Source organism: Pogoniulus pusillus, chromosome 21 (genome assembly GCF_015220805.1).
Source record: "Pogoniulus pusillus isolate bPogPus1 chromosome 21, bPogPus1.pri, whole genome shotgun sequence".
Lineage (NCBI taxonomy): Eukaryota > Metazoa > Chordata > Aves > Piciformes > Lybiidae > Pogoniulus > Pogoniulus pusillus.
The window spans coordinates 1,148,751-1,172,892 of record NC_087284.1 but is presented as its reverse complement, the minus strand read 5'-3'; the positions used below and the strand labels follow the sequence as shown (position 1 = coordinate 1,172,892).

Below are 24,142 nucleotides of genomic sequence, written 5' to 3'. Positions count from 1 at the left end.
GTCTTTCTTCAGAGGAGAGAGGCTCAAGTCCCCTAATCATCTTTGTGGCTCTCCGTTGGACTGGCAGATCCCTGTCTCTCTTGAACTGGGGAGCCCAAAGCTGGATATAACAGTCTAGGCATGCTCTTGTCAGGGTAGAGGGGGAGAAGAGCCTGCTGCACTTGATGCACCCCAGAATACCATTGGCCCTCTTGGGCACAAGGGCACATTGCTGTCCCATGATGAACTTGACTAGGACTCCAAGGTCTTTCTCCGTGGAGCTGCTCTCCAGCAGGGCAACTCTAACTTGCACTGGTGCCTGCTGTTATTCCTTCCCAGGTGCAGGATTCTGCACTTGTCCTTGTTGGACTTCATGAGGTTGCCTTCCCCCAGCTCTCAGCCTGTCTGGATCTCGCTGGATGGCAGCACAGCCTAACAGGTTGTCAGCCACCTCTCCCTCTTCCCCCCAGCTTTGTATCATCAGCAAACTTTTCACTTCTTTCTGAGAAGCAGCAGCCCAGTTTAGAACAGAAAATTGCATCTGTTCATTGTAATTCCTTTGAAGAGAAAGATGAGGTCAGTAACAGCACAGGATTTGCAGTCAAAGCAAACCCATCTGTTGTTACATTGCAGGAGGAAAGCCCCCGAGCAGATGTGAAATCTGCCACCCTTCAGGCTCATGAGGAGTATTTGATTGTGCATACTGTATTTTTTGCAACTGAACAGAGCAGAAAGGATTCTTTCTGGCTTTTTGCATGAAGTGATTTTTAAGCTCATAGGGCATTCTCTCCTGATGCAAAAAATTCCCTTGTGTCAAGGAGAGTTTTTGAGGTTGGGAAGGCCATTGCTGTGGTCTGAAACACACGGAACTGGAAACCTAGATCCCCTCTCTGGAGCAACTGCCTCCATGCTGAACTTGTCTGAGCAATGTGACATGCTGAAATGTATCAAGTGAAACAAAAAGTGTTGAGGAAAGGGGAGAAAAGTGATTCCAGAGCTAGGAAAAGGGAGCCAGATTTTTCTTTCAGCTGTCAGAATGAGTGCATTGAGAAGAGAAGAAAATCCCTTAGTTGTGTCTTATGGCAGGGGAGCAGGCAGTGAAAAACCAGTGTAACACTTGAAATGGTGGACTCCTCAGATTGCCTTTCTGCTTGGAATGAAACCAAATAACTCTTACAGTGGCATAAGCAGAACTGTAATTACAATATTCAAAGGAGGAAGTTGTTGGCAGAGAGAGTGATTGGCATTGGAATAGGCTGCCCAGGGAGGTGGTGGAGGCACCGTCCCTGGAGGTGTTGAAGCCAAGCCTGGATGAGGCACTTAGTGCCATGGTCTGGTTGATTGGCTAGGGCTGGGTGATAGGTTGGACTGGGTGAGCTTGGAGGTCTCTTCCAACCTGGTTGATTCTGTGATTCTGTGATGTAACTGTAAGCATTATGATTGTTTTTTACAGTCATCCTTGGTATTTCCTCAGCTGTCTGAACTCAGGGGTATTGTCAGTACATTCAAATTTCCACTGTTCACATGCTATTAAACCTCACTGAAGTCAGAAGAGAAAGGAAGGAATACCCTAAAGACCCTACTGTATCTGTAGAAGAGCTTCAGGAAAGCATTTACATGACTCAAAGTAATAAAACACCTGAAGGAAGAACATGAAGCATATGAAAAGCCAGTGATGTGTGTAGTTTGCTGGCTGCGTTTGGAGCGTGTGGAATGGGATTTGTGGGAACTCTCCTACCTGAGGTTTGGCAGATTGCCTCATGAAATCTTGCAAATAAGTTAGCTCCAAATACCCAGGCTTGCGTTCTTTTTTACTTATCATTAAGCAATTGCACTTAGCTACAACAGAGAGGTTTTTTTCCCATTGCATTATATGTAGTTCCCTTTTTAGGTCATCACAGGCTCACAGAATTTCTTACATTGGAAAAGACCTCCAAGCTCTCAAGTCCAGTCATTAGGGTCACACTGACAAGCCCATGACTAACCCAAAGCCCTCAGCACAACATCTCAGCACTAGGAGTCACTGGGGTTGGAAAGGAGCACCAGGAGCATCCAGCCCAACCTTCATCCCAGCAGCCTTCAGCACCAGACCACAGCCTCAAGCACCACAGCCACTCTCCTTTTAAACACCTCCAGGGATGGTGACTCCACCACCTCCCTGGGCAGCCTGTGCCAGTGCCTGAGCACCTGCTGAGGAAAGAATTTCTTCCCAACAGCCAACCCAAACCTCCTCTGATGCAACTTGAGGCCATTTCCTCTTGTCCTAGCATTAGTAACTGGGGAGAAGAGATCAGCTGCAGACACACTACAACCTCCTTTTAGGTAGTTGTAGAGGGCAATAAGGTCCCCTCTCAGCCTCCTCTTCTCCAGACTGAACACCCCCAGCTCCCTCAGCTGCTCCTCACAGGCCATGTTTGCCAGACCTCTCCCCAGCCTCGTTGCCCTTCTCTGCACTTGCTCCAGCATCTCAATGTCCCTCCTGTGCTGTGCTGACCCAAACTGGACACAGTACTCGAGGTGTGGGCTCACCAGTGCTGAGTACAGGGGCATGAGCACCTCCCTGCTCCTGCTGCTCACACCACTGCTGATGCAGGCCAGGATGCTGTTGGCCTTCTTGGCCACCTGGGCACACTGCTGGCTCATGTTCAGCTGCTGGCCACCAGCACCCCCAGGTCCCTCTCTGCCAGGCAGCTCTCCAGCCACTCCTCCCCTCACCTGTAGGGCTGCTGGGGGTTGTTGTGGCCAAAGTGCATGACCTGGCACTTGGCCTTGTTAAACCTCCTACCATTGCCCTCAGCCCATGGCTCCAGCCTGTCCCAATCCCTCTGCAGGGCCTTCCTACCCTCAGCAGATTGACACTGCTGCCTTTCACCTTTATTTGTGGATGTGCTATATTTTTCCATTTATATTGCTAAATTAGTGGCTTATAACTGAAGAGTGCCTGCCTCGTTTGTTGGGAAAGCAGGATGGAGGAAGAAAAGGCAATGCACCTTTTCTTGAAACATCCTCATCAGTTTTCAAGTCTATGATTAAGTTTAGAACTGCTTTGAAAACAGTCCAATGTTTCATGTACATACAAGGTGATGATACATGACATAACTCCTCAACACCTGTACCACATGTGCCTAACCCCATATTAACTCAGCCCCATTTCAAAGACATCCCACCTAGCGTTTCTATGGGACAACACAAGCCCTGTGAGGAGAGGCTGAGGGAGCTGGGGTTGTTTGGCCTGGAGAAGAGGAGGCTCAGGGGTGAATTCATTGCTGTTTACAACTACCTGAAGGGAGGCTGTAGCCAGGTGGGGTTGGGCTCTGCTGCCAGGCACCCAGCAATAGAACAAGGGGACACAGTTTCAAGCTGTGCCAGGGGAGGTCTAGGCTGGATGTTAGGAGGAAGTTGTTGGCAGAGAGAGTGATTGGCATTGGAATGGGCTGCCCAGGGAGGTGTTGGAGTCACTATGTCTGGAGGTGTTGGAGCAAAGCCTGGCTGGGGCACTTAGTGCCATGATCCAGTTGATTGGCCAGGGCTGGGTCTGGTTGATAGGCTGGACTGGATGATCTTGGAGGTCTCTCCCAACCTGGTTGATTCTATGATTCTATGTATGCATCCATAAACAAAGTGAAGAACAGAGATCCACAGCAGTGCTGGCTTAGCTCGCACATACCAGCAGACCACAAGTGCATGAACTTCATCACATAGGAAGGAGCTTCTATTTATACTTCCATCTGCCTCCTGCTTCTCCCTGCTTTTCTGTGTGTAAGAGCTCCAGAGTAATTTGGTCTCTCAGACTCATAGAATTAAGCACTCTGACATCTGGGGGCTGCTTTATCACAAGCATTTCTTAGGAGAGAGATTAAAGTCCTGGGACTTACATGGGCTCTGTTACAGACTGTTAGTAAGTTAAGTTTTTGCCACCTCACTTGTTAGTAAATGGTCTGCATTATTAGCTATCAGCTGTTCCTGCCTTCTGACATACAGTCAGATACACACCACTCTACAAGTGCAGAGTCCTGCAACTGGGGAGGAGTAATAACTGCCACCAGTGCAGGCTGGGAGGTGATCTGCTGGAGAGCAGCTCTGTGGAGAGGGACCTGGGGGTCCTGGGGCTAAGAAGTTCCCCACGGCACAGCAATGTGCCCTGGTGGCCAAGAAGGCCAATGGGATCCTGGGCTGTATTAGGCAGAGTGTGTCCAGCAGAGCAAGGGAGGTTCTCCTCCCCCTCTACTCTGTGCTGGTGAGACCTCATCTTGAATACTGTGTTCAGTTTTGGGCTCCCCAGTTGAAAAGGGACAGGGATCTGCTGGAGAGGGTCCAGTGGAGGGCTACAAGGATGATGAGGGGACTGGAGCACTGCCTGATGAGGGACCTGGGGCTGCTTAGTCTGGAGAAGAGAAGACTTGGAGGGGATTTTATGAATGTTTATAAATATCTGAGAGCTGACAGGGGCTGGGGGTGGGACACAGGCTCTGCTCACTGCTCCCTGTGATAAGACAAGGAGCAGTGGGTGTAAGTTGTAACAAAAGAAGTTCTGCCTCAACACAAGGGGGAACTTCTTTACTGTAAGGGTCCCAGAGCCCTGGCACAGGCTGCCCACAGAGGTTGTTGAGTCTCCTTCCCTGGAGCCTTTCAAGGCCTGTCTGGATGTGTTCTTCTGTGATCTGTGTTAGATAGCATTGTCCTGCTCTGGCAGGGAGGTTGGACTCAATGATCTCTTTAGGTCCCTTCCAATCCTTGACATCCTGTGACCTGTGATCCTCTGAGTGTCTATACTTGGGGTATGCCATAAGGCTGTGAGTTCACTCATGTTTAAATAGCCAGGAGTAGAAGATGCTGAGCTCTGTCCAAAAGTACTTCTGCATTTCCATCCTACAGCTACTAGAGGCAGCTACTCTGTAAGTTAGTGGCAGCCCTCAGACGAGGTTCTGACCAGTACTTCTGCATTTCCATCCTACAGCTACTAGAGGCAGCTACTCTGTAAGTTAGTGGCAGCCCTCAGACGAGGTTCTGACCAGTACTTCTGCATTTCCATCCTACAGCTACTAGAGGCAGCTACTCTGTAAGTTAGTGGCAGCCCTCAGACGAGGTTCTGACCAGTACTTCTGCATTTCCATCCTACAGCTACTAGAGGCAGCTACTCTGTAAGTTAGTGGCAGCCCTCAGACGAGGTTCTGACGTAGTGCAATGTTCATCACACTGGATACGTATCATGTACATACTGCCTAGCTGTGATGCTGAGATTTTGTGTAAGGCAGGAATGACTGCACTCAGATAGATAACATTGCTTAAAGGATAAGCTGAGAAAAGACTGAGCCTTCAAACGAGAGGCTGCATTATTTAATAACTAGACAGTCTAACACACGTGTGTGTTTATGCACTGCACATGAGTATTGTAGTGCTGGAAGTAGCATCAGAGTTGAAGCTCCGTCATCTCCATCAGAGCAGCCACAATAGTGAGCCCTTAGCAGTGAGAGGCCTGTGAAAAGCAGCAAGGCAATTCTTGGTTTACCCGTTAGAAGGCAGGAGAACGCAGGCAAAGCTCAGCTTCTGCTAGCCCTGTTTCAGCACTCCCATCAGCTCTGCCACCAACGCTGCGCTGAAGCCACAACCTCATGGGAACATAGCAGTGTGCTCCCAGAGGAGTCACGGGGCTGCTGCGTCATCATTCCTTCATCTCATCGCTCTTCTGTATGACATCTGGAGGAGACAGGCAGAACAGTGAACCTTCTTGAGAGGTGGAAAGTGTCAGTTATTGCAGTGCTCTCTGCAATACACAAACATTAAATGGATTTGCTTTGTTTTCACTAGAAATACAGGTGCATTGCCAAACCAGATTGGAGTTTGTTTTTTTCCAGGGCTTGTTGTGTTCTGGCTGCTGCACGGGAAGTGGAAGCTTTAGGTTTTAGCTCTTTGTAATATTTTCCTCAAAGATTCTTCTCCAGCTGTATGTTGAGAACTTTTAATATTCCTCACGATGCAAACAGCCTTTTAAAGGAAAAAAAAATATACATCCTATTTTTCATACCTTTTGTATGAGCAGACAGGGAGTTCAGGAAAGTCAACAATTGTTTTAGGGTATGAATTTCTAGGGTATCTTTCACCAAGTTTTTCTATGCAGCCTATAAGAAGGAGGAAGTTTTTTCACTCTCATCCTATAAAGACAAAAATATTGCCTTGATTTTTTTTTTTTTTTTCATGTAGAGTCCAGCCTGTGGTCTCATGTTTTAGTGTTGACTCTCCAGGGACAATGTATTTGGAAATGCAGTCTCAGGGTATGCATGTGGATGGCAGCAGACACCTGCTCAAGACTGCCATTACTCCATGCTGTCCAGATCATAGGTTGGAAATTATGTCTGTGTTGGTTTGGGTGTTCCCTGCCCCCCCACACTTTCGTAAATCACCCAGACTAGATTCAGCCAAGCTGGAAATTGAAGACTGAAGCTTTATATTTCCAGCTTAGCACAAGACACAAGCAGGTATTTACAATCTATACAGCTACAGACAGACAGAGACAAGGTAAAAAGTAACACAGAAACACAGCAGCCCTCCCAGTAACCAGAGTGCCCAGGAGGGGCTCCCAACCACCCTCCCACCTTCTCCCCACCCCTTTACCTTACTCCAGACCTTGCCTTGCATTCAAGGTGAGTTTGGAGGATTGGCCAGGGGGGTTAGGAAGCAGAAGGATGAGTCAGGCAGCAAGTTAGGTTAGAGAGAGAAGTTCATGCAGCCCCAGAGCGCAGAGAGCGACTCTGTTATCTGTGTTTGTGTTCCTGTTCTTATCCATCTCAGCAAGCCTATGAGTGCAGCAGCCATCACCACTGGTTCCTTTTCCCAGCCTAGCATCTAATTCTTCTCACCAGAATATCCCAGCCTGGCTCAAACCAGCACAATATGCTTTCATTATACAGTAGCAAGCAATATTAATCATAGTAATGCAGTGAATTTATGGTGTAGCCTCCACAGCAGAACTGTCCTGTCCCCGTGCAGGTAGATGGCATTTGTTATTTGTCTGTTCACTTCTTGGCTGATCAATTTGAGATTGTAATGAGGAAAATAGCATTGGAAAACAAACAATGCTTTCTTTGGTATGAGTTGGAGTAGCTCTTACAACCTCATAGAATCACAGAATCAACCAGGTTGGAAGAGACCTCCAAGTTCATCCAGTCCAGCCTAGCACCCAGCCCTATCCTCATTCATAGTTCTGCCTTCTTTTAACTTTACTTAGGGAATAGAGGAACAATTTGGGAGGTTGAGGACAGCAGAAAGAGCTTCTTCAAATACATTGCTGGGAACAGTAACACTAGAGGCAATGTAGGCCCTCTGCTGAATGAGGAGGGTGCCTTGGTGACAGAGGACACAATGAAAATAGAGTTGCTAAATGACTCCTTCATGTCCATCTATACTGCTGGAGACTCTCCTCAGTCTTCTCAGACTCCTGAGGCCCCAGAGGAAGACATGACAAGGGAGGAGTTTTGCGTGGTTGCTGAGGACTCGGTTGCTGAGGACTGGGTGAGAGAACCATTAAGTAATCTGGACACCCATAAATCCATGGCTCCTGATGGCCTGCACCTGCAGGTGCTGAGGGACATGCACAGGTTGCCAGAGCACTCTTCGCCATCTTTGGTGAGTCAGGGCAGACAGTGGAGGTGCCTGCATCCTGGGGAAACCTCACTCCAATCTTCAGAAGGGGTAAGAATTTTTTCCCTGTGAGGGTGGCAGAAGCCTGGCACAGGCTGCCCAGGGGAGCTGTGGAGTCTCCCTCTCTGCAGGTATTCAGGATCCATCTGGGTGCGTTCCTGTGTGATCTGCTCTAGGTGATCCTGCTCTGGCAGGGGGTTGCACTAGGTGATCTTTTGAGGTCCCTTCTGGGCCCTGAGACTCTGATTTTGTGAATTTCAAAATTACAGCTAACTTTCAGGAACTGCCTAAATTTAGTAGCTACTGAAAGATGGGCAAGCTCTTAGCGGGCTGCCTTACTACTGAGCCTGATTAATGATTCCTCAGAATTGTGCTCCAAACCAGAGAAACAGCACGTGTGGGAGGAAATTAGGTGTTGTCCTTGCAGGAGAAAGGTAAGGCCAGCTTGAAAATACCCTTCTGGACTAACAGAGAAGGCGTTCAAGTGAAGAATTCAAACATGACACTGATGTCTTCAAAAGACCAAACCAAGCTTTTTTGAATAAGAATGAAAGCTGCCTACAAAATAAAGGCTTGCTTCCCTAGTAAGACTCTCAATCAACATACAGTGACATAACTCATTCTTTTTTACCTTGTTGTTAACTCCATTTTATTCCAGATAGCCTTGTTATAATTTGCCATGGGCTTCAATGCCATGAGCATCAGAGGAAGAGATGGGAGAAGGCCTGATGCAAGCAATTCAAATCCATTTGTTGCATTCCAAACATGTTTTTATACCCTTACCTCATTGCTGTCTACAACTACCTGAAGGGAGGCTGTAGCCAGGTGGGGTTGGTCTCTTCTGCCAGGCAAGCAGCAACAGAACAAGGGGACACAGTCTCAAGTTGTGGCAGGGGAGGTCTAGGCTGGATGTTAGGAGGAAGTTGTTGGCAGAGAGAGTGATTGGCACTGGAATGGGCTGCCCAGGGAGGTGGTGGAGTCACTGTCCCTGGAGGTGTTCAAGAAAAGACTGGATGAGGCACTTAGTGCCATGGTCTGGTTGACTGGATAGGGCTGGGTGCTAGGTTGGACTGGCTGAGCTTGGAGGTCTCTTCCAACCTGGTTGATTCTATGATTCTATGATAAGGCTACAAATGGCATTAAACTGCAATTGGTTCCATGTACTTGCGTTAGAAATTCCATACTAATTAGCGTAGACATTCATCACTTTCTCTCAACAACACATACATTGTGTCTAAGCAATCCAAGTCAGCAGAGATAGGTGAAAACCACAGGCTCCAGCCGTACATTTGTTTATGTTTGTTACACCATTCCCTAAGGTCATTCCACCCTTCTACTTTATCTCAGCTCAGCACTTACTGAGCTTGTGCTTATGTTCCAGTGTATCACATTCCAATAGCTGTACCATTCCAAGGTGTCTATAGAGTCACTACGTTTAATATTACTATACTCAACAATAAGTCAGTGTCTTGGGTCCAGTTTAAATTTCCCAGAGACTCAAATATAGTGAATGGAACCAATAACACTTTCTAGGATGCCTTTCCCTCTCCCCCCTTTTTCCAAAGAAAAGGAATTGGTTGTAGAGAGGAAAAAAAGGTAAAGCACACCCAAATAACTTGTCTCACTTCGATTTGGAAGTTAGAAGAGAAAACTTTACCAATGAATAAAAGGTATTTGAGGTAGGGAAGTTACAAAAAAAGGTATAGGAAAGGGAAAACAAGATACAAAATGTATAAATACCACCAGAGTTGATGGCAGTGGGTTTGTCCCCTCGTGGATTGGTGGCCACGTGGTAAACAAAGAGCAGAAGGAAAAAGAAGGATGCTGCTGCCAGGCAGGGAGGCAGGGCAAGAGAGAGGGAGAGAAACAGGCAGTTCCTCAGGGTGTTACAGGAGGCTAGACAGGCAGTGGGAGTGGGCTAACCACTACACCTGGAGGAAGGGTCAGACCCACCCCCAGGATGAGTCAGAAGGACTTGGGGTCAGGGTCAAGACCACTCCCCAGGACGGTTAACCCTTTACAGTCAGATTTGTATAGATTCCCTATTTTGTTTCTCTTTTCTTCCATTTGTATTCTGGAAATCAGAGGAAGAGGCTTGTCCAGTGAGGATATCACTCCTGCTGTTCACATATCATTTGTGAACTGAAGGAATTTTTTCTATGTATCTTTTGAACATGGACTGTACAAAAGGTCTGGCAATAGTCTGGTAAAGAGGTATCTCATTTTCATTACAGTTGTGCATTTGAACTAAGATTTAATTAGTTATAAACATATGTGCATCTAGCGAGCTGAGAGTGAATCCACCCTCCTTTGGTTTTGCTCAAGAAGGTAAGGAAGCTCAAATCTGTTATCCAGTAGTAAAGATCAAAGACTGCCTTAAAAAGGAGAGAAAAGAGGGAAACTATTGCTAAAAGTTGCAAGAATGTATCTGGAAGCTCTGTAAGGAGATTCTTATTAAAATAATTTGAGTAAGAACCACAGCAAAAATGGATCATTTCTTTTGTCCAAGATGCACAGCCTACAGTTTGAGAGAACTGTTCTTCTGCCCTGTTGTTAGCAGGACTTGGTGCAGCATGACTTGTTAATGGCAGCAGCAACGTGAGCAACGAGCACACTGAAAGCGTACATAGAGGGTCTGTTGATCTAGCTAAGCCTGTGTCAACCTATGATAGGTGTTTCGAAGGGTTCAGTGTGAAATCAACTAAGCTAGCAAAGCTTCCTTCGTCATCAGAGCAGAGGAATTGCTTCCTTTGGGGAAGGTCCACCTGGGACATTTTAGTTCCCTGCATTAGGCTGTGTTGTAGCTTTTGCTATCCATATTAACTTCACTCTCTGTACAGCGAAGGAGTCTGTAGACAAAGCTGCTTCTTTCTACTTGTTCTTCCACCTGGCCATGTACTCCAGATTGTACTGTGTCTTGAATAAATGCTGATGCTTTCCGTTTTGATCACTGTCACCAATGGTTTCTGCGTTTCCTCTAGGAGCCAAACCGTGGTCCAACATCATGGAGATCCTGGAGGAAAAGGACGGTGTTGATACTGAACTGCTGGTTTATGCAATGACCTTGGTTAACAAGGTTTGTTTACTGGGTTACCAATACTGGGATAGAAAAGCGTTAGTGTTTTTAGCTGTCAAGAATATATGACAGAGGAGACCTGTCCCAGAGAAGCTGCAGGACAAACTGCAAACTCTCATTGTTCATTCTGTGGTCACTCGAGCGCAGCGGCTGGGGTCAGAGCTGCTTCGCTGGGTGCTGTGTGTGAGCATGCTGTGCCACGGCTCCTCTGCCAGCACTGACACTGACAGCGCAAAGCAAAGCTCAGCTAAGCAGCCTGACACAGTGTCCAGCGTGGGAAGCAAGCATTTTGTTTGCTTTGCTGCAAACCAAATGGGTTCCATTTATGTCTGAATGCCAGCAAGTGTGCTTCGGCTCAGAGAAAAGAGGTGATTTTTACTTTCTGCTTTGTTCATATCTTCTGCTGCTCTGGGTGGCAAATACTCATTCTGCAGAATTTTTTTCTAGATCTATTTCTATATAAATAAATATACAAGTATATTTAATAAATGAAAATATATAGAGTTTTATATAATAAATCTATATGATGTATATTATTTATATAAGTGTTTATTTATATATTTTTAAATATTTCTATATAGTTATTTTTCCCATTGTGCCTTGAGGGCATATATAAATAAATAAATAAATATCTTTTATATATATGTGTGTAATAAATGTGTCCATTTTATATTATTTATATAAGTATATATTTACAGATAAAAATATATGTTTATATAGTCTAATATATTTCTATATATTTATTTTTTCCATTGTGCCTTGAGGCAATATAGTAAATAAATAACTATAATTTATGTTATTTATATGAGGGTATATTTACATATATGAATATATAAATATATATTCTATATTTTTAAATATTTTTCAATATTTATTTTTTCTTTGTGCCATGAGGCTATATAATAATAAATAAATATATATATAAAACAACTGTAATTTATATAATTAATATAAGTATATATTTACATATATAAATATATATTTATATATTTTAATTTTTTTTTATATTAATTTTTTTTCCATTGTGCCATGAGGCTATATAATAATAAATAAATGTATATGTATGTAAAACAACTGTAATTTATATAATTAATATAGGTATATATCTACATATATAAATATATATTTTTATATTTTAAAATATTTTTTATATTTAATTTTTTTCCATTGTGCCATAAGGCTGTATAATAATAAATAAATGTATATTATATATATGTATAATAAATAACTATAATTTATGTTATTTATATATTTACATATATAAACATATATTATATGTTTTAAAATATTTTTATATAGTTAAAATATTTTTCCATTTTGCCATGCTGGTGAGGGGCTGGAGCACAAATCCTATGAGGAGAGGCTGAGGGAGCTGGGCTTGTTTAGTCTGGAGTAGAGGAGGCTCAGGGGTGATCTTATTACTGTCTACAACTACTTGAAGGGGCATTGTAGCCAGGTGGGGGGTGGCCTCTTCTCCCAGGCAACCAGCAATAGAACAAGGGGACACAGTCTCAAGTTGTGCCAGGGTAGGTATAGGCTGGATATTAGGAAGAAGTTCTTCACAGAGAGAGTGATTTCCCATTGGAATGGGCTGCCCAGGGAGGTGGTGGAGGCACCGTCCCTGGGGGTCTTCAAGAAAAGACTGGATGAGGCACTTAGTGCCGTGGTCTGGTTGACTGGATAGGGCAGGGTGCTAGGTTGGACTGGATGAGCTTGGAGGTCTCTTCCAACCTGGTTGATTCTATGATTCTATATAATAATAAATAAATGTGTGTATATATATATATATATATATATATATATATATATATATATATATATATATACATAATAATTAACTATAATTTATATTATTTATATATGTATATATTTACATATATAAAGATATATTTATATATTTCAATATTTTTAAATGTTTTTCTATGTTTATTTTTTTCCATTGTGCCATGAGGCTATATAATATTATATATATATATATACATAGATATAGGTATATATATATATATGTGTGTGTGTGTATATATAATTGATATTATTTATGTAAGGATATATTTACATATATAAATATATATATATACATTTTAAAATATTTTTTTTCCATTGTGCTATGAGGCTACATGATAATAAATAAATAAATATCTATAGATGTAATTTGTATTATTTCTGTAAGTATATATTTACATATCTAAATATATATTTATATATGTCTATATTTTAAAATGTTTTGTTTTTTTTTTTCATTGTGCCATGAGGCTTATATAATAATAAATGTATCTATTATATATATATATATAAGTATATATAATCTATATTATTTACATAAGTATATATTTATAAATATCCATGTTTAAAAATATTTTAACTATCTCTTTTTTCCATTGTGCTATGACAATGTGAGAGGCTCATAAAAGTTAGCTATTTATTAGCATAAATCCCTTAAAAATTGGCATCTCATCCTATACAAACTGCAGAGTGACTCCAATTAGAAGGGGATGTTTTTGGCAGGGCAGAGCAGCTCAGCCTAGCGCTAGCGGATGAGAAGAGGCCTGTGGTCTGTGATTACACCTCGAGAGCCAGAGCGTTATGGAATCCATTAGTTCTGTTCCTTTAAAGAAGCTGACTTTGTCAGTGGAGGCATTTCTGCCAGTCGCCACTGGCTCTCTCTGTTTCCCTGTAGCTGCCAAGGCAACTACTTTTTAATGTCTTAGTTTCACACCTTGTGATCTCATCGGCTGGCTCCTCTTCCCAAGCTGCCTCTCTTGGGCGTTCATACAGTTGTAGTCTACCTGCTGTGTGACTTAACTCTCAAGCCTTGCTCTCTGCTGACTGCTACTGTCCCAGAGGTCATTCATTTAGCCTGGGTTTCTTTTTCACTAGATTTAAAGTTATTTTTAAGAGATTGTGTTTGTTTGAAAACACACAGAAAGGAAAAGAGCACCTCTCAGGCAAAGGAGCAAGACATTCAGAAGATCAAGGAAGAGAGGAACCCCACAGCACCACACTTACAGCTGTCGTTTATAGCTTTGTGGTGGTTTAAATGGGATTTTTTGGGTGACTATAGGAAAAAGCAGCTTGTAAGAGTTGCAGTTTTTTTCTCCCACAGAGAATACAGAGAAGGCTCAGACGATTTCAGCTTCCCTAGCCGAGGCAATGTCAGTATGTTCAGCACAGGTAGAGTCCTGGCGGGGGTTGCCATAAGGAAGCACACCGCTGCTCTTTTTAGTTTCTCCATCCACAGACCCTTCTCCCGCCCGCTCCAGAGCAGAGAACTTGCCTGCCTGGGCATAATACTGCTCCAGTCATTTTATCTCCTCCCTATCTTTTGTTGATTCTTAACCATGTTACATGTGCTAACATATTCATTAACTCTCTTTTGATTTGGGAGGATTTAGGCACTGAAGAGCCTGATTACAATGCAGATACTTTATTCCAGTATAATCTTTGTTATCTGCCTTTGATTAGCTCCTATGATCTGTTAAATCACAGAATCATAGAATGGCTCAGGTTGGAAGAGACCTCAGAGATCATTTACTCCAACCTCCTGCCATGGGCAGGGATGCTTCACAACTAGCCCAGGTTGCTCAAGGTCTCATCCAACCTGGCTTTGAGCACTTTCAGGGAGAACCTTCTTGACCTGCTGGCCGTCCCTGGAGGTGTTCAAGGAAAGCCTGGCGGGGGTACCCAGTGCCATGGTCGGGTTGACTGGACAGGGCTGGGTGATAGGCTGGACTGGATGAGCCTGGAGCTCCCCTCCAGCCTGGTCATTTCTATGATACTTGTAGCGTTTGTTTGACACCCTCTAGTACATGCCTGTCCCTCTTGAACAGGGGACCCCAGGACTGGACATGATACTCCAGATGTGGTCCTATCAGGCTAGAGTGGAGAGTAAAAGAGAACCTTCTTGACCTGCTGGCCACACTCTTTTTCATTCACCACAGGACAGTGTTGGCCTCCTTAGGCACAAGAGCACTTTGCTGTCCCGTGGATCAGAACTCCAAGGTCCTTCCCCATAGATATGCTTTCCAGCAGGCCAGATCTTCTAATCTCTACTTTCTTTATTACTGAAGTCTGGATAGTTTAAAATCTCTATGTATCCTTTGTATATGTATATATAAAAACTCTAGTTATCAAATGCAGAGGGAAAATTCTCTGTATATCTTAATTCAGTTTCTATTTAACTGCTCTAAAAGCATCATTGAGATTCCTCTGGAAGATATGTAGCTGCAACATTGCTATTGATTTTCTTTTTTAACTGTATTTAATGTTGCTTATTTTCTCATATCATACCAAACCTGGGAAGAAAAAAGAAACAAACAGCACCTCCCCCCAGAAAACCCTGACAACAAAAGCCCCATCCAAACCAGTTCTGTGGTATGCTGCAGAATGCCACCTTCCTGCTCGCAGTTTTCTCAATCCACCCAAACATTGGAAATCACTGTGGTGCCTCAGTTCGAATTTAAATTCCCAGAGACTCAAATATAGTTGATAGAACCATTAACAATTTCTAGGATGCCCTTCCCTCTTCCCAGTTCTTTCCCAAAAGAAAAGGAATTAGCTGGAGAGAGAGGAAAGGTATGCAGAGCCAAATAAATAACCTCACTGCGATTTGGAAGTTGAACGAAGAAATGTTTAACAATAAACAAAAGGTAGATGAGGTAGGGAAGTTACAGAGGTGTAGGGAAGGGAAAACCAGACACAAAACATGTAAATATCCAACCAGATTTGATGGCAATGGGTTTTGCCCGACTCGTGGTGAGGATGGCCACATGGTAAGAAAAAAGAGCATCAGGAAACTGGAATGGTGATGCAAGCAGGCAGGCTGGGAGGGAGGGCAGAGAGCAAGAAACCAGCTGTCTTCCTGCTTTTATGGATCTTTAGACAGGAAGGGGGAGTGGACTAACTATCACCTGTTAGAGTTCAGACCCCACTCTGGGGAGGGGTCAAGACCACCTGGAGGCAGGTTCAGGACCACTCCTCCCAGGAGGGTTAACCCTGTACCTATGGAAAGAGAACTGCTCTCTCTGGAATATAGAGCAGGTGCCATAGAAAGCCTCCAAGAGTTTATTTTCAGTGACTGTTACTATTGGTGTTCTTCTGGTGTGCAAAAGCTCCTCTCCAGTGTCATTGGTAAGAACCTCCCACATTATCAGGAGTTAGTAACTCTTAACTATTAACAACTCTATTTTTATAGAGTTAAGGAGTGTACCTTCAATAAGCCTTTTCAAGAGGAAAGGGAGAAAGGGATGAGAGTTGTCAGTACATATAAAACAATAAGTACGCGGAGAGGCTACCCTCTGCTGCAGGTGTGGGAGAGAGTAGACACATGGCGCAGGATATTCCCTGCTGTCCTGACATTGCACAGCTGTGTGTTGGACTTTTTCTCCCTGAGGCTAACCTTACAAGAAGCAGTAGGAAATCAGCTTCACCTGCTTCAGCTAAACCTGGATTGCTTTCTATTTTGTTTTATTTATTTATTCCTGTGTTCGATGCTCTAACATCCTGTGTTCTTTCCATCTATAATTGACTGGAGCCACAAAGAATCCCACTGTGTGTTTTAAAGACCCATATTTTCCACACTTTTTTTTTTTTGTATGAAATAACAACGTTGATTGTTTTTCCTGCCAATGTTAATTTTTCTGCATAGTGCTCAGAGTCAGTTGTTAAAAGCTGTGCCCCTTGGGTTTTGTTTTCTAGCGGCGTCTCTAACCCTACCTCGTGGGTTTCACTTTAATGCAATCATAGGAAGCACCATTTGTAAAAACCCTACTTGAATCCTTTTCAAAACAAACAAATGTTTTTCCTTTGATCCTTAGACACTGTCGGGGCTGCCAGATCAGGACTCTTTCTACGACGTGGTGGACTGTCTGGAAGAGCTAGGCATTGAAGCTGTTTCGCAGAGACACTTGACCAAGAAAGGAACAGACCTGGACTTAGTTGAGCAATTTAACATTTACGAGGTAATATAACATGTCCTGGTTTATGTGTCTTGCAGCTTGTGCACGTTTCAAAGCTGAGAGGAAAAAGGGAATGGAACTTAGGTGCAATGTGATTATTTGGTTTAGAAGAAAAACATCTGGTGACTAGAAGTAGTAGACTCGGTTTTATATGTGACCTGCTATGGTACCTAGCTCTGTTTAATGCAAATATGTAGTTCGCTGTCTGCAACTACCTGAAGGGAGGCTGTAGCCAGGTGGGGTTGGGCTCTTCTGCCAGGCAAGCAGCAACAGAACAAGGGGACACAGTCTCAAGCTGCGCCAGGGGAGGTCTAGGCTGGATGTTAGGAGGAAGTTGTTGTCAGAGAGAGTGATTGGCATTGGAATGGGCTGCCCAGGGAGGTGGTGGAGTCACTGTCCCTGGAGGTGTTGAAGCCAAGCCTGGCTGGGGCACTTAGTGCCATGGTCTGGTTGATTGGGTAGGGCTGGATGCTCGATTGGACTGGATGAGCTTGGAGGTCTCTTCCTGTTGCAAAACACCTGTTTTAGCTCAGCTCTTGCAGAAACCCTGGTTAGCTTGCCGTGGGAAACGTGGTCAAGGACCTCATGGATCAGTGTGATCAAAGGCAGTACCACATGAACTCCAGACGATTCAATGTGAATTATGCCAGAGACCTTTATTTATCATTTCACTCTCAATAAATATCCTCAGGGCCACAAGACACTCCCAGGGCCCTCTCCACAGGGCTGCTCTCCAGCAGTCACCTCCAAGCCTGCACTGCTGCAGTTTGTTATTCCTCCCCAGATGCAGCACTCTGCACTTGTCCTTGTTGAACTTCATCTGGCTCCTCTGTGCCCAACTATGCTAACATAAAACTGGAGAGACTTGAAGGAGCTAGGCCATCTGTGGCTTTTTCTTTGAATCCATCATGGTACCTGGCCATAGAATTAGTTTTGTTCATTAGGGGTTTTTCCTTTGTTTGCTTTGCAGGGAGACCTCTCAAAATGGAGGTTGCTCAACAACTTCCTCTTCTAACTCCACTCCGAATCTTCCTACCTCCATCTTTGCTCCATTCCCCCCAGTCTTGTCACTCCCTGCGAGCCTAAAAAGTCCCTCCCCAGCTTTTTTGTAGGCCCTCTTCAGTTCCTGGAAGGCCACAAGAGCCTCCTCTTCTCCAGCCTGCACAGCCCCAATTCTTTCAGTCTGTGCTCACAGCAGAGCTGCTGCAGCCCTCTGAGCATCCTCCTGGCCCTTCTCTGGACATGCTCCAGCATCTCCACATCCCTCTTGTCCCAGGGGCTCCAGAACTGGATGCTGTACTCCAGGTGTGGTCTCAGCAGAGCAGAGTAGAAGGGGAGAATCACCTCCCTGGCACTGCTGGCCACGCTTCTCCTGCTGCAGCCCAGGCTCTGGTTGGTTTTTTGGGCTGCAAGTGCACACTGCTGGTTCATGTTGAGCCTCTTGTCCACCAAATATTGTTGCAGGTCCTATAATATCCTGTACTGGGACTGCAACACTACACAGATGGATAGCCAATAACTCTCAGGAGTAGCTATAGAAATGGTGGTGCTAGTCGGAGTTGACCATGGGCAGAGCGGTCAGCTTTTAAAGTCTATGTGTGAAGACCTGTGGTAGCTTAAGAACCACGTCAGAAGGTTCACTTTTCATCCTTTGCTTTGCAGATGATGCTCAAACATGAGGATGGAGATGAGAGTGCCACCCTCCCTGCCAGCGGCCACAAGGAGCGGAGGAGGGCCAGTATTGGTGCGGGTGAGCGGCGGGGGTTAGAGCGCCGCCGGAGCCGCAGGCACTCGGTGCAGAGCGGCACAAGTGCTTCGTCTGCCCCCGCGAGTCCATGCGGTCAGTCAAACCCCAGCTTCCTGCTAGGCCACAGGCAGCGTGTTGAAGAGCTTGGTGAGAGGTGAGTGCATGTGTCTCAGTTCTAATTTAAATTCCCAGAGACTCAAATGTATTTGCTAGAAGCAATAACAATTTGTAGAGTGCCCTTCCCTCTTCCCCCTTCTTTCCCAAAAGGAAGGAATTAGATGTAGAGAGAGGAGAGGTAAAGCACACCCAAAGGAACAATCTCACTCGATTTGGAAGGTAAAAAAGAAGAAGAAAAGTTTAACAATAAACTAAAAAGGTGTCTAAGGTAGGGAAGTTACAAAGGTAAGGGAAAGTTACAAAGGGAAGGGAAAACAAATCCAAAGTGTGTAAATGCAACCAGATTTTGATGGTGATGGCTTTGTCTGCCTCGTGGGTGATGGCCACATGGGAAAACAAAGAGGAACAGGGTGGTGATGGTGGCAAGCAGGGAGCACAGAGAGACAGGCAGTCCCCCTGCTTTTATGGGTCTTTAGACAGGAAGGGGCAGTGGCTAACCATCACCTGGTGGTGTTCAGACCCACCCTTGGGGAGGGGTCAAGACCACCCAGGGTCAGGTTCAAGGTTGCTCCTCCTGGAGGGTTAACCCTGTACAGCATGAATTGAGGAATAAGTCTTTCTTTTCCCATATGAATTTGTGTTCTCTGCTCTCCATTTGTCTGACACTTGCTTTATTTCTCTCTGTGGTAGTCTGGCCCTGGCTGGGAATCAGATGCCCACCAAAGCCGCTCTTTTACTCCCCTTCTTGGATGGACAGGGAAGAGGGAAAATATAACAAGAGGCCCATGGTCAAATAAGAGCAGTTTAATAAGGAAACAGTGAAAACAAAGGCAATGCATGACAGCAAAAGCAAACAAAAGTATTACTCTCTACTTCACCTTAGCACAAAATGTCCAACTATTCTCTGGGAAGCAGAGCTCCACTACGTGTAGCAGTTACTGCAGAGGACAAACACCATTCATGAATGCCCCCCCACTTCCTTATTTCCCTGAGCTTTTGTATCTGAGCTGATGCCGTACGGTATGGAACGCGCCTTTGGTCAGTTCGGGTCAGCTGGCCTAGCCGTGTCCTATCCCAAGATCTCACCCATCACTCAGCCTGCTGTGGTGGGGGAGGGGGTGGAATATTGGAAAAGCACAGCCTTGGTGCAGTAAGAGCACCAAGCAGCAGCCAAAACGCTGGTGTTATCAACACACCTCCCAGCTACAAAACACAGCACCACACAATGTTCTGTGGGGAAAACTGACTCCACCTCAGCTAAGCACAATACCTTCTTCCCACTGAATGGGAACAGGCAAAAAGCATATTCAAAATGTAAGCAAATAAAAAATCAGAACACTACCATCAAAAAAGAGAGGGACTTGTGAGTGACTCATCTACATAGCTAAGTTGTTTGGCACCTTCTGTTCTAAGTAGAGCATTTGATATGGGAACTAATGAAGCCACACCTTGAGTGCTGTGTCCAGTTCTGGGCCCCTCAATTCAAGAGACATGTTGAGGTACTGGAACTTGTCCAGAGAAGGGTGACAAAGCTGGTGAGGGGCCTGGAGCACAGCCCTGTGAGGAGAGGCTGAGGGAGCTGGGGGTGTGCAGCCTGCAGAAGAGGAGGCTCAGGGCAGACCTCATTGCTGTCTACAGCTGTAGCCAGGTGGGTTTGGGCTCTTCTGCCAGGCAAGCAGCAACAGAACAAGGGGACACAGCCTCAAGCTGTGCCGGAGGAGGTCTAGGCTGGATGTTAGGAGGAAGTTGTTGTCAGAGAGAGTGATTGGCATTGGAATGGGCTGCCCAGGGAGGTGGTGGAGTCACCGTCCCTGGAGGTGTTCAAGAAAAGAGCTGTCTGGGGCACTTAGTGCCATGGTCTGGTTGGTTGGCTAGGGCTGGGTGCTAGGTTGGACTGGATGGGCTTGGAGGTCTTTTCCAACATACTTAATTCTACGATTCTGTGCTAAGTTCAATTTCATCCAGTGACAGCTTTTATATTTGGTATACGCACATAATACAAGATTGTAACAAGAGCAGACTCACATTAATGCAGAGCCATTTGCCTTATGTGTGAAAATTCATTATTCCCTGGGCATAAGTATTTCCCTTGAGTCTTTACAGTAGTATGAAATACACCAGTGGTTTTATAATTAGTGAAAGAGGGACAGTAATGACTCCTTCAGCAGCAGTCCACAACACTGGAGTCAGTTGAAGCTGGTGTCATTGCCAGACCTGTAACAGTCAGCTTGGGCCATGCATGCTTAGGAGAAAAGAGAGCTGCAGGTTCTCAGTATGTGTGACTACTGAACAGGAGGACTGGAATTAATTTTACTCAAGAGAGATGTCTGATCAAGTTCCCCTCTCTTTGACATCAGTGGAGTGCAACAAGAACTAGCAGACATTTAGTTATCTAACATATTCTGCATGCCTGATGTTTCAGCCAAGATGAATCATGCTCTGAAACTGGCTGTTTCTCTCTGTTGACTATAAAAGGAGTGTGACTGACTAGCCCAGGTGAAGACACATAGAGTGCAGATAGCTGAAGCTGGAAGCTGTCATCCCATGGCTGAAGGTGTAACCAAAGCATGCTGCATGGAGAGCATACCTTTTGTTCACAGAACCACAGAATTAACCAGGCTGGAAAACACTTCCAGCTTCATCCAGTCCAACCTATCACCTAACCCTTCTAATTGACTAACCCATGGCACTAAGTGCCTCATCCAGCCTCCTTTTAAACACCTCCAGGGATGGCAAATCCACCTCCCCAGGCAGCCCATTCCAATGATAGTCACTCTTGTTGTGAAGAACTTGTTCCTAATATCCAGCCAGAGCCTGCCCTGGTGCAGCTTGAGGCTGTGTCCTCTTGGTCTGTCACTGGTTGTCTGGCAGCAGAGCCCACCTGGCTACAGCCTCCCTTCAAGTAGTTGTAGACAGCAATGAGGTCTTCCCTGAGCCTCCTTTTCTGCAGGCTGCACACCCCCAGCTCCCTCAGCCTCTCCTCACAGGGCTGTGCTCCAGGCCCCTCATCAGCCTTGCTGCCCTTCTCTGGACACATTCAAGCACCTCAACATCTCTCTTAAACTGAGAGGCTCAGACTTGGACAGAGCACTCCAGGTGTGGCCTGACCAGTGCTGAGTACTGGGGCAGAATAACCTCCCTTGTCCTGCTGGCCACATTATTCCTCATCCAGGACAGGATGCCATTGCCCTTCTTGGCCACCTGGGCACGCTGCTGACTCATGTTCTGTAGGCTGTCAACCAGACCCCCCAGGTCCCTTTCTTCCTGGCTGCTCTCCAGCCACTCTGTCCTCAGCTTGTAGTGCTGCAGGAGTTGGTGTTGCCAAAGTGCAGAACCTGGCACTAGGACACGTTTAAAACTCCTGGCATGCTGGTCATAACATTTGGAAAGTTCTCTGAAGATTTCTGTCTATTAGCACTGGATGTGAACCTGGAGCATTACAAACCTACATTGCATGTAATGCCACCCTTCTTGCACAGCAAACTGAGTTGACTGAAGTTTAATGGCTTCAAACAATAGGAAAATGTAAGACTCCAGATGATGCAAAAAGTAGCTGTGTGTGCTGTGCCACGTAAGGCCTTTTATGTTTTAAATAATCATCCAGCTCTGCTCCATGCCACCTTTGACAATATTGTCATTTTAAAGCATAATTTAAGCTAAAATCCTGTAAAGAAATTTTAATTAAACCAAATTCAACTTAATTGTTGTAGTGGTAATCTTGCTAGGAAAATAATTAGTCTCTTCAGCTCCACTTGGAATTTCTGTCTTGCACTCCTACCTCTATAAGGAAAGAGGGATTCAGTTGGGGATGTTTGTAAACACATATCTTTACTTGGCATATTAGCTTAATAAAATTCCTTTTATTCCCTCCCCCGTTCTATAAATCTCTTAGCAAGTAAAGGCAGGGGGTATTACCTCTAGCTAGCAGATAGGTTTGATGTGCGTTTTTGGGTGGGTTTGGTTTGTTTTTTTGTGCTGGGAGAGGTCCATGCTGGATGTTAGGAGGAAGTTCTTGACAGAGAGAGTGATTGGCATTGGAATGGGCTGCCCAGGGAGGTGGTGGAGTCACCATCCCTGGAGGTGTTGAAGCAAAGCCTGGCTGGGGCACTTAGTGCTATGATCTGGTTGACTGGGCAGGGCTGGGTGCTAGGTTGGACTGAATGAGCTTGGAGGTCTCTTCCAACCTGGTTGATTCTATGTCTGTGATTGCAGGCCGCAGAACATTTCAGTACCCGAAGTTCTACACCCAGTGAAGTACCCGTAATAAGAAGCTAGTCAGTTGTAGACACCCACTGGCTTCCTGGTAAACAGGCATTTCAGTGAAACAAATTCTGCCCCTTTTGGCTTCATTATCTGCCCAAGCCTGTAAGGGTGGTAGGAAGGGGAGAATCAGCCTTCCTGGCTTATCATATCCCAGTCATGTATTGAAAATTAATACTCGTTATGAATTATTACTATTAATTTATCTATTAATATTACTATCAATATTTAAAAATAGGGACATTTCCCTGAGGGTCTTTGGATTTTCAGTTGATAGGAAGCAATTGCACAGAATTAAACACTTTAAACAATGAGAACTCGGAAAATACGAATGCGAGAACAGGAAGAATGCTAACTGTGCCTGTGGAGTCTTGGCATTCGCTCCAGCAGATGCACTCACGGCTCTCTTGGTCCCTGAGTAAGTCTCCTGTATCAAAGACACTTTCAAACCCGCAATAATGATCCTGGGGTAAAGCACAAATACTTCAGGCAGAGGAGAGAGGTGCTGCTGAGCTGGGGGGTGTGAGCTGCATACACGTGGCCACCCTTAACCAGCCACAACCAAGGAGAGGCAGGAAGGTTCTGCTGACAAAGGCTGGTGGAAAGGCTAAATACGGAAAGGCTGAGTACAGGAAGGCAGTGTGCAGGAAGGCACAGTGCAGGAAGGCACAGTGCAGGAAGGCAGGGTTTCTAAATCATTCCCCTTCATATACTTGAGCTTGAAAATCAAGCTGGCCAGTAGGCACTGGCACCATTGTTCTGGACAATGAATTCAAAGCTTCCTGCCTCCTTTGACCACTCAGGCACAGTGAGGGCAGCACAAGACACCTGACAGGTGGTGCTAAGCTCTCTAGTCCTCAAGGCTTTGCTGGGGACAGACCCTTATTGCTTGCTCATCTAACTCACTCCCGCACCCACAACAGGAAGAAGAGAAGAAGACAGCAAGGGTTAAAGTGGCCTGGCAGGATTCATACCCTGCCAGGACAAGTGAGTCTCTCAGCTTTCAGGGAAATAATTCAGATTAATGCAATGTAGACTTTTCAACAAATCCTTGCATTTTAATTTTTTTCCTGTTTAAAGTAAACCTAACTTTTCCCAACCACACAGTGGATAGAAGTGGAGAAAAATGTTTACCAAAAAGAAACATGTATCTAAAGAACTAGGATCATTTAAGCATCTCATATATGATTTGAAGATCTAGTTCTGTTTTCATTATGTTTTTAAAGAAAATGCTGGTTCTTATGGAAAAGGTCATTGATGGCTCTGGAAATGGATGTATCACAGTTCCATTTCCTGGTTCATTTTTCAGCTCTTAACCCAAGCTTATTTGGACTTTTCCGTTGTAATTCTAAAAGCTACTTGGTTCTGAGG

General features: G+C 44.9%; 1 protein-coding gene across 12 annotated transcripts in view; it reads left to right on the top strand.

Annotated features, from left to right (window-relative positions):
* FHOD3 (formin homology 2 domain containing 3) overlaps nt 1-24,142 on the top strand; it is a 415,781-nt gene that overhangs the window by 257,694 nt on the left and 133,945 nt on the right. For 11 of the 12 annotated variants that reach the window (XM_064160772.1, XM_064160770.1, XM_064160768.1 and 8 more), the window contains exons 8-10: nt 10,599-10,693; nt 16,507-16,650; nt 18,310-18,548. In XM_064160772.1, coding sequence (XP_064016842.1) covers nt 10,599-10,693; nt 16,507-16,650; nt 18,310-18,548 — 478 coding nt within the window. Of the gene's footprint in view, nt 1-10,598; nt 10,694-15,662; nt 15,821-16,506; nt 16,651-18,309; nt 18,549-24,142 lie in introns of those variants that run through there. The other variant, XM_064160773.1, reaches the window with a different exon arrangement.